The following is a 12,402-nucleotide window of genomic DNA, read 5'->3' as shown; positions in this document are numbered from 1 at the left end:
CCATTACATCAATAACACATATTTAACAAACACTTACTGTTTCACTCTTGAACGACTGTTTTTGGATGCATTTAAATTATCCTCTGATGTGTCACTCCTTCTGGACCCCCAGCTGGATTCAGGTCCAAGTATAGATCCAGATCCAGGTCCAGATCCAGATCCACATCCAGATCCAGGTCCAGATCCAGATCCAGGTTGGTTCCTGTGAAGAATGCAGGTTGCTGGTGTGAGTCCTGAGCTCTGACATGGAGAAGATCATGGACAGTTGGAGATGCTCATCTCACCTCTGAGCTTTGCTCTGGTTGTCATGGTTACCATCTCTGCTTTTAGAGGGAGGGGCTTCCTCCTGTGGCTCCTCCCACTGATCCATGCTGCTGGATTGACTGGATCCACATCAGCTCACACACACCTTCCTCCTTCACCTGCAGAGGAAACCCTCATCATCAGAGGAAGCTGCCATCAGCTGCTGCACTTCTGCTCTCCCTCCTGCAGGTGGAGACATGGAGCTGCAGCAGCAACATTTCCATTCAGTCACTTTGACACAGAAACAACAAACTTCCTGTTTCTACACTTCAGGAAACAGGAATTCTTCCCCACAAAGCTCCAACAGAGTTTTATTTCCACTGTTGAACCTCCAAACTGTGAAGCATTACAGGTTACTTGCTCAAAAGTAATCCATTACCTTACAACACTAATCTCTGAAAACTGTAACATGAGTCCTGAGTTCCTTCCTAGTTTGTTTCTTTAGAAGAGCTGCAGAAGAAAAACTTCTGAAGAGACAAATTTACCATAAAAGTTGTTCTCATTTCTATGGAAGATTTCTAATGATAAAATGTATTTCTGGTAAAGTGAAAACAGTGAAAACACAATCGGAGGATCAAAATTCAGCTTCAGTGAGTTTAGTCCATAAAAGATAACTAGGGTGTTTTCAGACTGGACACATTTGGTTTAAAGTGAAGCAGAATTCGTTTCCCTGATAATCCTGAACACATTTTCAGTCTGAATAAACCCAAGTGGACCCAGGTCTGGCACCAGGAACCATCTTTGGAGGTGGTTTCAGTTCATTTCCAATGGGACTGAGGTCCGGTTCACTCTCAGATTCCTTAGTCTGAATACAATCCGTCCTTTGGTCACATGATGTAAACAGATTTGCAATGAAGGAACCGATGAGCTCCAGACTAAAGTAAAGCAACGATTGTCGTGTTTTCAAACAGAAAAGATGGTCCAGCTCTTTATTTGTTAGAAGGTTTATTTTAATAAATAGAATTAGAAACAAACTCTTCCAGCTTTGTTTTTTATCACTGGTTCTAACATTACAGCTATCATAGAGTCTGATAAAAATCCATGAAGAAGAAAAGCTGTGAAACACATGGAGGAGTCACCATTGCACTGGCATTACTTTGTTTCTTTTATTATTTACACTACTGAACGGATTTGATTACTCTTTTGCTTCATTTCCCGTCAAAACCATTTCTCCCTCTGGCTCATGCTCACCTGTCTGAAGTCAGGTCATCATCAATTTATGATGGACAGCAAGACATGAAAACAGCTCCTACAGTCTGGTTGAGTTCTTCATCATTGAAACCTTCCTCCTAGTTTCTAGGGCAGAAAAATGCTCCGTCTGACCTTTGACCTCCACAACATCAACTCAGAGAAAGAGGTGAAACTGCCTGAAAACGTCCCCAACTCTGACTTTGTTGCTGTTAAATGCTGAACACATAAACAAATCATCAGAGCAGATGATGAAGAAATGAACCAATCAGAGAGGAGCTCCCAGCTGTGTTCCATCAGAATCCTGTCAGAAGTTCAGAAATGAAGGAGATGTCAGTACTGAGAGGATTGGAAACATGCAGTTGTTCAGCACTGAGGACCTGAGAGCCTCCCAACCTTCTTCAGCAGAGATCAGAGCACTGAGGAGCTTCCACAGCCTCTCTGGAATGTCATTAGAATGTGAGCTGAGAGGAAGGCTGGAGCAGAGTCACCAACTGTTTGGAAGAAGCAGCAGAACTCAGAGTTTGGCCTTCAGCTGCATTCTGCTCTGTTTCTGTCAGAAAGGTGACCTGCAGTGACCTTTTTGGAAGAAGACAAACTTCAGTCTGAGCTCTTCGTCTGCTGCTCCTCTTCCTTACAGACCTTCATCATGAGTGGAGAAGACAACAGAAACACAAAGACTCACCGTCAAGAAGAGGAAGAAGAAAGTCCTGCTCTGTCTGCTCTGACACGGAGGAAAACTCTCTACTTCCTCATTTCCTGATTCAGGAACACCTGAGCAGAGCTCCGCCCCCTTATGTGTGTGTTTGTGTTAGGCTCCTCCCAGAAACCTGAAAGAGTCTCAGCTTTACTTAACAGGAGATGAAAACTTTACAGACTTATGTGAGGCCAAACTTGAAACAGAAAGAGACGTTCTCTATGGCTAATGTTTCCCAGGACAACATGGACTTCATCCTTTATTAAAATTTATCTCAACTTTCTGATTTCTGATCATTCTGAAAGACTTTGTGGATTCACCTGAGGGGAAAACCACAGCAGGTCTTAAAAAATCCAGACAAAAATGTTCATGTACTCAAATGTTTTAGTTTACTGAGTGAAAGTGGACAGAAAAGTTCAGAATTACGAAAAGACTTAAGTTTTTAGTTGTTAGCTCTGTGAAAATTGAGTTAAAAAGGAGCCCATACCATGGTCCCCCCTCTCCCATGTTTAACAGTTGGTATCAGTTCTTTTGTTGTTATGATGTTTGGTTTTTTCTAAATATGGAGCTGATTCTGAAAGTTCTGCTTTTACCTTGAAACTTGTTTGTCAGTTTTTATGCAAAAGTAACCTGAGCTGCTCATTTGTTTCTAGAACAGCAGCAGCATCAGTGAACAATGAACCTCTATGGTTGGACTATTTTTAGCACGGGAAGCTGAAATGAAGAAGGAAGAGCCGTCAAACAGTTCTGGACAATCTACATGTCAGCTGTGGTTCTGCATTTCCTCCAAGCGTTCATGACAAGGTGATTGAACAAGAGTTTTAGAAAAATCCAGTTGTCCTCTCATGCACACAGCGAGCTAACGTTCCATCCACAGACACTCATTTCACCCCACCAGTCATCAGCAAGACTTTCAAAATCAAAGATCATTTTTACAACGTTTTCATAAATTTGATGTCAGATTCAGACTATGAGCCTTCCTGGAATCAAACCCTCAATTCAATTCAATTCAATTTTATTTGTATAGCCCAAAATCACAACAACATTCGTCTCGATTGGCTTCGAAGTAAAACATGAACTGAAAAGGATCACGAATACAAAGAGTTCAATAGGAAAATACTCAAATGAACTAACAAACTGACTAAGCTATACTGGCATCCCTGCCCTTAGACCCCCCTTCGCGGTAAGGAAAAACTCCCAAAAAAACCGGATTCCGGAAAAAACGAAGAAACCTCAGGGGTGCCCACATGAAGGAGGGATCCTCCCCCAGGACGGACAGGCGATTTACCAGAACTCTTAGAGAAGAATTAACTTATCTAAATCTACAACTACATATATAAAGTCCAGCAGACGAGCTTCATCCAGCCGTGGTTATCGGGACAGTCAAAGGCGCGAGTCGAGCCGGAGACAGGAACCACAGCCAGGTGTAGGAGCAGGAGCAGAGACGAGGTACTCGGTCAGGTACAGAGCAGAGACGAGCCAGAGATGAGCCAGAGGCAGGATCCACAGCCAGGTGTAGGAGCAGGAGCAGAGACGAGGTACTCGGTCAGGTACAGAGCAGAGACGAGCCAGAGATGAGCCAGAGGCAGGATCCACAGCCAGGTGTAGGAGCAGGAGCAAAGGCGAGGTAAACGGTCAGGAACTGGAGCACGGATGAGCCAACTGGAGTCTGGAAGCACTCCCACTCCCCAGGAGGGGAGAAGGAAAGAGGGACAATACATGAATCGCACTGTACCAAACAGAGGCATGGAGAACTAAATGATAAATTATGATCAAGAATAGAGGAGAGGAAGGGTAGAAGTAAAAAAGGAAAGAGGACAGAACCCCAGAGCACCATAGTTACCCCAGCTTCAACTTCTAGCAGCCTTTTAAAAGAAATAGTTATTATTAAGTTTAATTTAAACAAACTAACATTAAGTTAAATAATCTCTGAATACTAACTAGTCTGACAATAAGCCTGTCCAAAGAGGAATGTTTTCAGTCTAGCTTTGAATGTAGAAACTGAGTCGGCCTCTCTTACATGAGCTGGGAGTTTATTCCATAAGACAGGGGCTTGGTGGCTAAACGCTCTACCTCCAACCGTACTTTTACTAATTCTAGGAACCACAAGCAGTCCTGCATTTTGCGAGCGAAGTGTTCTGATTGGTTGGTAAGGGACTATGAGGTCCTTAATATAGGACGGGGCCATTCCATGTAAGGCCTTATAGGTTAACAGGAGGATCTTGAACTTAATTCTAGAATCAACTGGGAGCCAATGGAGCGAAACTAACACAGGAGTGATGTGATCTCTTCTGCTAGTTCCTGCTAACAATCTAGCTGCTGCGTTCTGAACAAGCTGGAGACTTCTTAAGGAACTCTTAGGACACGCTGCTAACAAGGAGTTACAGTAATCCAGCCTCGACGTAACAAATGCATGGATGAGTTTTTCAGCATCACTCTTAGAAAGTATATTTCTGATCTTAGCAATATTCCGCAGGTAAAGGGCAGTTCTGCACGCCTGAGATATGTGAGCCTTAAATGATAAATCCTGGTCAAATAAAACCCCAAGGTTTCTAAATGTGGAATTGGGGGCTATACTTATGCCATCCAGGGAGACTATCTGAGCAGACAGAGCATCTCTGAGGTTTTTAGGTCCAAGTATAATGACCTCAGTTTTTTCTGGGTTCAAGAGGAGGTAATTAATTGTCATCCAGGTCTTGATGTCACTGATGCAGGCGTTCAGTTTCTCTATCTGGTCATTCTGGTCAGGTTTCATGGATAAATACAACTGCGTATCGTCGGCATAACAATGAAAATTAATGCTGTGTTTCCTGATTATGTTTCCTAGGGGTAGCATATAAAGCGTAAACAGGATCGGTCCTAAGACTGAGCCCTGTGGGACTCCATAGTTAACTCGAGTGCACTGAGAGGAATGGCCATTTACATTAACGAACTGATACCTATCGGACAAATAGGATTTAAACCACTGGAGAGCAGATCCTCTGATGCCTCAACCGGCCTGTTGTCATCCAAGTGAACAGCCACTGCTCCACAGTCAGAGGATCAGGATTGGATCAGGTTTTGTCCTGACATGAAGAAGATTACACAACTTGTGGTGAGTGTGTGTGTGTTTGTAGTGCGTGTGCGTGCGTGTGTGTATTTGCATAGGTGTGACTCTCCTCTCTGCAGTTACAGAAATCATGTGACTGCAGTTGCAGCAGTGAATACATTGCTGGGTCCTGAAGAGAATCAGCCTCAGAAATATATTAAGCCCCCCAGGTCCCAGTGGTTAAAAGAATCTGATAAACCATGCACACTGATCAATTGTGTTTCACACTGATGCTGAATCGTGCACTAACCCCAAGATCTGTGGAGATCTGCTGGGGCTCCACATATTTTCATTTCATGTTTCCTTTTGTAACATAAAGTTAATTTCCTCATAAGTTGTGTCTGAAATTATTCTAATGTTTATAGAGAGATTTCTCTACAACCCACTTTGTAAAAAGATCTGTGGCTGTTAGAATGAAGCTGCTGATCCACAGAGAGAACTGTGTCTCTGAGCTGGGGGGGTGCTTTATTACAGTGTGAGCTACAGAGGAGACTTTGGACTGCAGTCCTGCTTTATGTGAACCATCAGCATCATCAACTGACTCAGAAAAACACACTGATGTAGATGATCGTATTGGAAAATCCACTTTTTTTTCCAAAATGGCAGTTTTTCTGTTGATTTTCATCTCCATAGCAACCATTTTATCTTTTTATCGCCTGGAGATAATGAACAGATGGACGTCTGTTTCAGAAAAATCAGAAAGTTTTTTTTTTTGATTTCCTTTCCTTTAATTTTCTCCTCATATTTCAACATTTTGATTGTTCATTATTGATGAAAATCAAATATTAGTTCAGATAGAAATCTTAATGGTTGTCTTGTTCAAATTAACAGACCTTTAGTCCAGTATTATCTTGCTTTGATTGACACACCTGTCATTCAATCTTCCAGCTAGCTTGTCTCCTGCTCTCTCTCTCTCTCTCTCTCTCTGTCTCTCTCTCTCTCTCTCTGTCTCTCTCTCTCTGCAGGAGTGTTGACTTGGTCTCAGCCACAGACTGCTGACATGTTAGCTGATGTTTCAGCTGAGTCAGCTCTTCTTTCCAAGCTGATGTTTCCTGCAGAGATTCCTGCAGGAGTTACTCCTACTCCTTCTTTCCCAGAGTTCCTGCAACCAGACGGAGTCTTTGTGCTTTGGAGCTGCTTCTCTTGGATGAAGCGCTTGGTTAGCTCACTTTGATCTCTTCCATGTGGGACTTTGTCTTGAAGCGGATCAAACTCCCAAAGCAAAGGTTCTGGGATGTTTGCTTCAGCTCTGTGCTTCTGTTCTCTGGTTGCAGAGACTTGGAGCTCTCTCTCTCTCTCTCTCTCTCTCCATGCAGATCAGCAGCTTCTTTGGAGGCAGAGGCAGCTGTGTGGGAAGTCTCTGCAGGTCCAGAATCTTCTGATGGATCAGCAGCTGCTGCAGGTTCCTCTGGGTGGAAACACATTTCTGCCAAACAGAACATCTGTTTGTCTTTGTTTGGATGGAAAACGGAGGAAAAAAACTTCTTTGGAGAGAAATCTGCTTTGTTTCTTGTTGCTATGAGGTTGTTGAACAAATGTGGTCACTTTCACAGCTTCACTTCAAATGACTTCCAATAGACAGAAATTATACATTTCAGTTTATTAAAATAAGTTTGTGAAACATTTTTGATGTTTTTTCTGTAATTCTAGGTCTGATGTCTTCATCCATGATGGTTAAAAGAACAAAAACCAAACCAAATCAGTCAAGTCTGTAGTTTGAATTTGGATTAGAAATGAGAAGGGCGACACCTTCTGGCTGTATCCAGAACTGCATCTTCTGCTCAGAAAAGTGTTGAAAAACCTCAATTGTGTCTGTAAAATGTCTGCAGCTTTTTTGTCTGCAGACATGAATAAAGTCTGGATTTGATCCTGAATGAATCTTCATATTTCTTTGTCCTTCAGTCTTTCTTTCAGTCTCAAACACACTGGTTCATTTGATCCTAATGAGAACATGTGTGAGGCTCCAACATGGCTGCCTTCACTGCAGCTTCCTCTTCACAGCATGTGTTTGTGGATCAACACACAAACAACAACAGCTGCAGGTGAGGAAGTGTTGCTGTTGTTGCCTTTGCCTGCTTCCAGCCTACAGGCACAGTTTTCTGCTCCATATGAGCTGGAAAAGAAAATGAATGACACCAATTTTAGGATCCCAACTCCTGACAAAGAGAAGAAATGTGGAGTTTGTCACGTCAACATGCTCCAGCCTTCTTTCTCCAGAGGGGAGTCCAACTGTCCTTCTAGTGATGCTCTGGTAGTCTCAGTCTCCATGTGTTCTCGTCCCTCAGAAGATCAGATTTCAGAGGATGGGCTTGGAGAGAAAAGTGGAGTTGTGCTACTGCTTGTTTGGGAAACTCTGAAATCTGAAGCCAACTAGAGAATTTCTGCTCATATCTGTCTCCACCTGCTGGTGGTGACATCATGGTTTGATGGAGGAGAAGTTGTTGCTGTTTTCTGATCCTCCTGGTCAGGCTGGAAACAGCCTGGAGATGTTGTTCATCCATCACAGGGTTTGGTCCAAAGCTCCAGTGCAGCCTCTCACCTCCTCCACCTTCCTCTTTGAGGGAGGCAGCAGAAGCTCCTCCTCTTCTTCAGCTGGATGATGCTGTCCTCCACCTGCAGCTGGACCTGGATGTTCTCTCAGACCATGTGGCCTCATGGATCAGAAGGTTGAGGGTTCAAGTCCCTTCATGGTTGAAGTCAGACAGAAGAAGAGTTTGGTTTGGATCCTTTCTTGTCTTTCTGTTCTCACTGAGTCTCTTCTAGTTCCAGGTCTGGTTCAAATAGTGGAATCACCCAAAAGGATGAAAACAGTCCTCCAAGCAGACGTCAGATTGAAAAGCTCATCAAAGAACACATCCAACTAGCCAATCAGCAAAGCACTGACAAGCTGGACTTGTGCTCTCCTTCAGTGAAGAACCTCCTCCTGCTGCTCCTCCATCTTTAGCTCCTCCTCCTCACCATCACTGTGACTGTTGACGTCTTCCAACTCCTCCAGAAAGCTGTTTTCTGATGAAGCTCTAACATCTCCTCCCTGTTGCTGCTTTCAGTCCAAACTCACTCTGTTCATGTCAATTCACTCCAGAGAAAATCCTTTTTCTGGGAAGAATTTGCTCCAAGTTTTCCTCCAACTAAGAATCTGCAAACCCAGATGAGAACTCCCAGCAGGAAAAGAATTCATCTGCAGGAAACTAGAAAAAGGCCTTTTTGTGGGAGGAAACCATTCCAGATCTTTACAAACACCACAAATCCCAACTTTTCCTCCACTTAGCCTGAGTTTGGCTTCCAGGAAGCGGTGTGTGTTCAAGCTCCGCCCCCATCTCATGAAGATGCTAAACTAGCTCTGTGGAAACTTGAACTTGTTGAATGGGAAACTTCCTGAAATCTTCTTCATCTGTTGACTTGTTCTTTCTTCATCTGAATGAGCTCAGTCCTCTCCCAAATCCAACTCCATCTATCTTCAGTGCTTTGGACTGAGTTGGAGCAGAACTAGAGCTTTCTCCAGATGTCCTAGTACTTTTAGATCAGTGTCTTCCAATATTTGGAGCCCAGCTTCACTTCTTTCCCTGACAAAAATCCCAAAAGGCCTACCAGCCACCAAATAGTCAGAAAGCAGAGAAACTTGGTGGTCTGCATTGATGAGAAACCAGTCCCTCCAGGATGACACATGGCTTTTTGGAATCATTTCACACACAAACAAACGGGAAGTTGTGCTTGTTGTTCTGAGAAAAGGCAATCAAATGTGTGATAATGGTCAATGTAAATGTTTAGATAAAGGCTGTAGGGGATTCAGGGATTGTGGAGCGGTTGTTGTTTCCTTCTGGGTTAAAGTGCAGTTTTGTGTAACCTCCCAAAGAGGAGAAACCCAAAAAAGAAAGGAAAAGCAAAGAGACAGGTGGAAGCCATCATGAGATTCCTTTCAAACAGGAAGTTCTTTGTCATTTCATGCACTAGTTTCATTTAGCTCTAGTTGTTGAACATTCTAGAAACTCCTAAAAACCTTTTCTGTCCACTTTGAAACCATCTGGGGCTGACTTGGCCTTGCTCGCTGGGATACGGCCAACATCCAGAAATCTACCAACAGACATTTTTAGCTCTAGTTGTTGAACATTCTATGTTTGGAAGAGGCAGGCTCTTCTAAAAGAAACTAGCAGGAGCCCCAGCGCTGGTCTGTGCTTGGATTTGGTTTAGACTTGTTCAGAGTCAAATGCATGTTTTAAGGGGAGGAGGATTATTTGGTTGTTGCTGTTTTTGTTCCTATTCTTCCAATCCACTATATGTCCCGTGTTGAATTCTACTATTAAAATGTGGGAAACAAATGTTTATCAAATCCAAATCAATCCAAAAGCCTGGAGACTGGATGGCCGTGGTCCTCCCTTTGACCTGGACACTGGTTGCCATGGCGACCTGCACACTCACCAAGCTGGAACTTAGAAGAAGAAAAAGAGACCAAAATGATTGATAAAGCAGGTTTTCCAGGGAAATCCCACAAAGTGCTTTCCAAGCTAGAACTAAGAATACCCAGCATGCATTTGGAAAAACTCCTTAGCTTCTGGTGGAAAATGATGAGTCATTGGAAAAGCATTCTCTGAATGCTCAGAAAACTTCCTCTAAGGTTGTGGTTGTTTGGAGAAGTCCTCCTCTTCAAAGAAGTTCTCCTGACCATCTTCAATAAACATGAGCTAATTCTTGATGCAGGTTTGAAAACACAGATGGAAAACAGCATCAATCCAAATATTAGTCAATGTTTCCTTGAATGGAACAATTTCAGGATTTGTTGTCATAAAGTTGTGAGAAACTGTCTTGTAAAGTGTGTGGTGACGGTCCACTGTGGAAAATGACTGTTTGTGGAACATTGAGATGTGCTCAGTGATTTGGCTTTAGGACACTTTGGTTTCATTTCAAACGTTGGTTTCTCCTAAATCTACAAACTCTCTCCACAAACTGTCTCCTAACTCTCAGGGATTCCTGCTGCTGGCAAAACTCACGGCTCAAGGAACCACTTCATGAATCAGTCACGCTTTGGAATGAACTTTATTGAACAACATGTCATGGTCTGGAAGAAGCCCCAGTTCCAGCTGACAGAAGTCTGCTTCTGATCCATCAGATCTACCTAGCAACAGAAGCAAAGCTTCACGTGTTGCAGCAACAGTTTCCATGTTTGGGAGGATCTTCTGAAGAACAGCTCAGTTCCAGATCACATCATGATGTTTGATGTTTTCTTCATTCCAGGAAATCATCTGTGTCTCCTTTGATCTGTGCTGAGTCAGCACTTTGACTTCTTTTCAACTTTAGATCCATCATTTACAATCAAGGATTTATTGATAAATATGATTTATTGACAGAAAATAAAGACTAAATGTATTTCTCATCCAGCAGTGATTGTGGTGTGTGTAAGTCTTTTATTTTGAAATTCTTCAAGGATGATCATCTCGGCCTGTCATTTTAGACACATTCTCAACTGTTTCTCTCCCTGAGCTAGTCAGAGTAGTTGATACAATGAAGTCATCCTCTTGCTCTCTTGATGTGCTGTCTACATCTCTACTCAAAGATGTCTTCCAGTCCATCGGTCCCTGTGTCCCGTCAATAATTAACTCGTCCTTGCTGTCAGGTCAAGTCCCTGAGCACTTTAAGAATGCTGTCGTCCTTTCTCTCCTTAAAAAGCCCAGACTTGACTCCTCCCTCTTGAGCAGTTACAGACCTATTTCTAATCTCCCATTCATGTCCAAAATTTCAGAAAAGGTTGTTGTTAACCAACTGACAACTGCTCTGGACAGTCATGGCATTTTTGAGCAGTTTCAGTTTCTAGAGCTCTCTCCACTGAAACAGCCCTTCTCAGAGTCACTAATGACATCCTGATGCAGAGAGATGCAGGAAAATGCTCTGTGCTACTGCTACTGGACTTGACCACAGCCTTTGACACTGTTGACCGTTATGTCCTCCTGGACAGACTTTTAAACCGCAGGAGGTTTTTTGTGTGTTTTATCCCTTGACTCCCCTGTCGGGTCACTTGTACGTTCTTCTTTTTCTCATCTTAAAAACATTGCAAAACTGAGTCAATTGTGTTGCGTTCCGAGTTGGAGATGCTCATCCACCTTTTTATTACATTTCGTCTTGACTATTGCAAATCCGTCTTCACATGTTTAAGAAAAAAAATCACTAGAACGGCTCCAGGTTTTCCAGAACGCTGCTGCAAGGCTTTTAACTAAATCATCTAAGTTTTCACACGTCACCCCGTTGTTAATCCAGCTACACTGACTCCCTGGACAGAGAGCAGCCCCCCGCCGTTCCGGGAGGGCCCAATGCAGGGCCCCGCCCCAGAAGAGTGCCAACAACCCCAGACGCGCACCTCATCACCACCCAGGAGTTCTGGGCATTTCCCCGCCCCAACCCCTGGTATAAGCCAAAACCCCCCACGGGAGACCCGCTCCGCGCTCCATGCAGCCACCCACCCGGCCCACGGTTGGTCCAGGAAGGAGCGAGGCAGAGGCCAGCCGCCCCCACCCAGGAGGAGGGCACACAGGAGAAGAGAGGGTCCACAGGAAGTGTTGTAAACATGGTCCGACCAGGCTCGCCCACAGTTGGAAATTTGGCGAGGGCCGGCACTCAGGGGCAAGGATCAGAACCCACACCACAGGACACGCGACACCCCCCCGCCTCAGATGTGATGTGATCCCCGGTACTGTTATATTAAACTTTTGCAAATATTGTGTGGTTTAACTATTTCACTTGTTGAAAATTAGGGATGGCCCGTTTGACACGACGCTTCACCTTCATGAAACAGAGTGTTTCGGCACAATGTTTCGGGGCGTGTGTCAACTAGCACAGATCACGTGGTTGATGATGTATGACGCGCCAAATGCTTCGTTTGGTCGAACCACGGTTCAGATGTCACTTGTGTTTGAACAGTTGGGCGTGCTATTCAATAGAAATGCAAAATGAATCCTGAGCGTTTCCTGACCAGTTCTACTGTTTCGCTTGTATTAGAATCAGCATCAGTTCACTGCACTTTAACATGTTTCCTATTAAAAACTTTCTGTGGCTCAGGATCATTTCAACTCGGTTTTTCCTAATAAAACACCACATCATGAACGTTGTGTATCAAAAAGAAAAAAAACACTGGAATGAA

The 12,402-nt window shown here is 43.6% G+C and overlaps 1 protein-coding gene and 1 long non-coding RNA gene across 7 annotated transcripts in view; one reads left to right on the top strand and one right to left on the bottom strand.

The window, feature by feature from the left end:
* Positions 1 to 12,402, bottom strand: part of LOC144989036 (NLR family CARD domain-containing protein 3-like) — a 228,432-nt gene that overhangs the window by 28,603 nt on the left and 187,427 nt on the right. For 3 of the 6 annotated variants that reach the window (XM_078940768.1, XM_078940770.1, XM_078940763.1), the window contains 2 exons: positions 285 to 422; positions 38 to 202 (listed from right to left, as the gene is read on the bottom strand). In XM_078940768.1, coding sequence (XP_078796894.1) covers positions 38 to 202; positions 285 to 370 — 251 coding nt within the window. In that variant the 5' untranslated portion in view covers positions 371 to 422. Of the gene's footprint in view, positions 1 to 37; positions 203 to 284; positions 423 to 2,176; positions 2,490 to 12,402 lie in introns of those variants that run through there. The other 3 variants (XM_078940773.1, XM_078940774.1, XM_078940765.1) reach the window with 2 other exon arrangements.
* Positions 1,375 to 2,481, top strand: LOC144989581 (uncharacterized). Its single transcript, XR_013653843.1, has 2 exons — positions 1,375 to 2,055; positions 2,132 to 2,481. It is a non-coding gene; the product is annotated as an uncharacterized LOC144989581 (long non-coding RNA).

Source organism: Oryzias latipes, chromosome 2 (assembly GCF_053564925.1).
Source record: "Oryzias latipes strain Hd-rR chromosome 2, Olatipes_Hd-rR_3.1".
NCBI classification, from domain to species: domain Eukaryota; kingdom Metazoa; phylum Chordata; class Actinopteri; order Beloniformes; family Adrianichthyidae; genus Oryzias; species Oryzias latipes.
The sequence above is the reverse complement of the archived record's forward strand: the minus strand, read 5'-3'. Positions and strand labels throughout refer to the sequence as shown.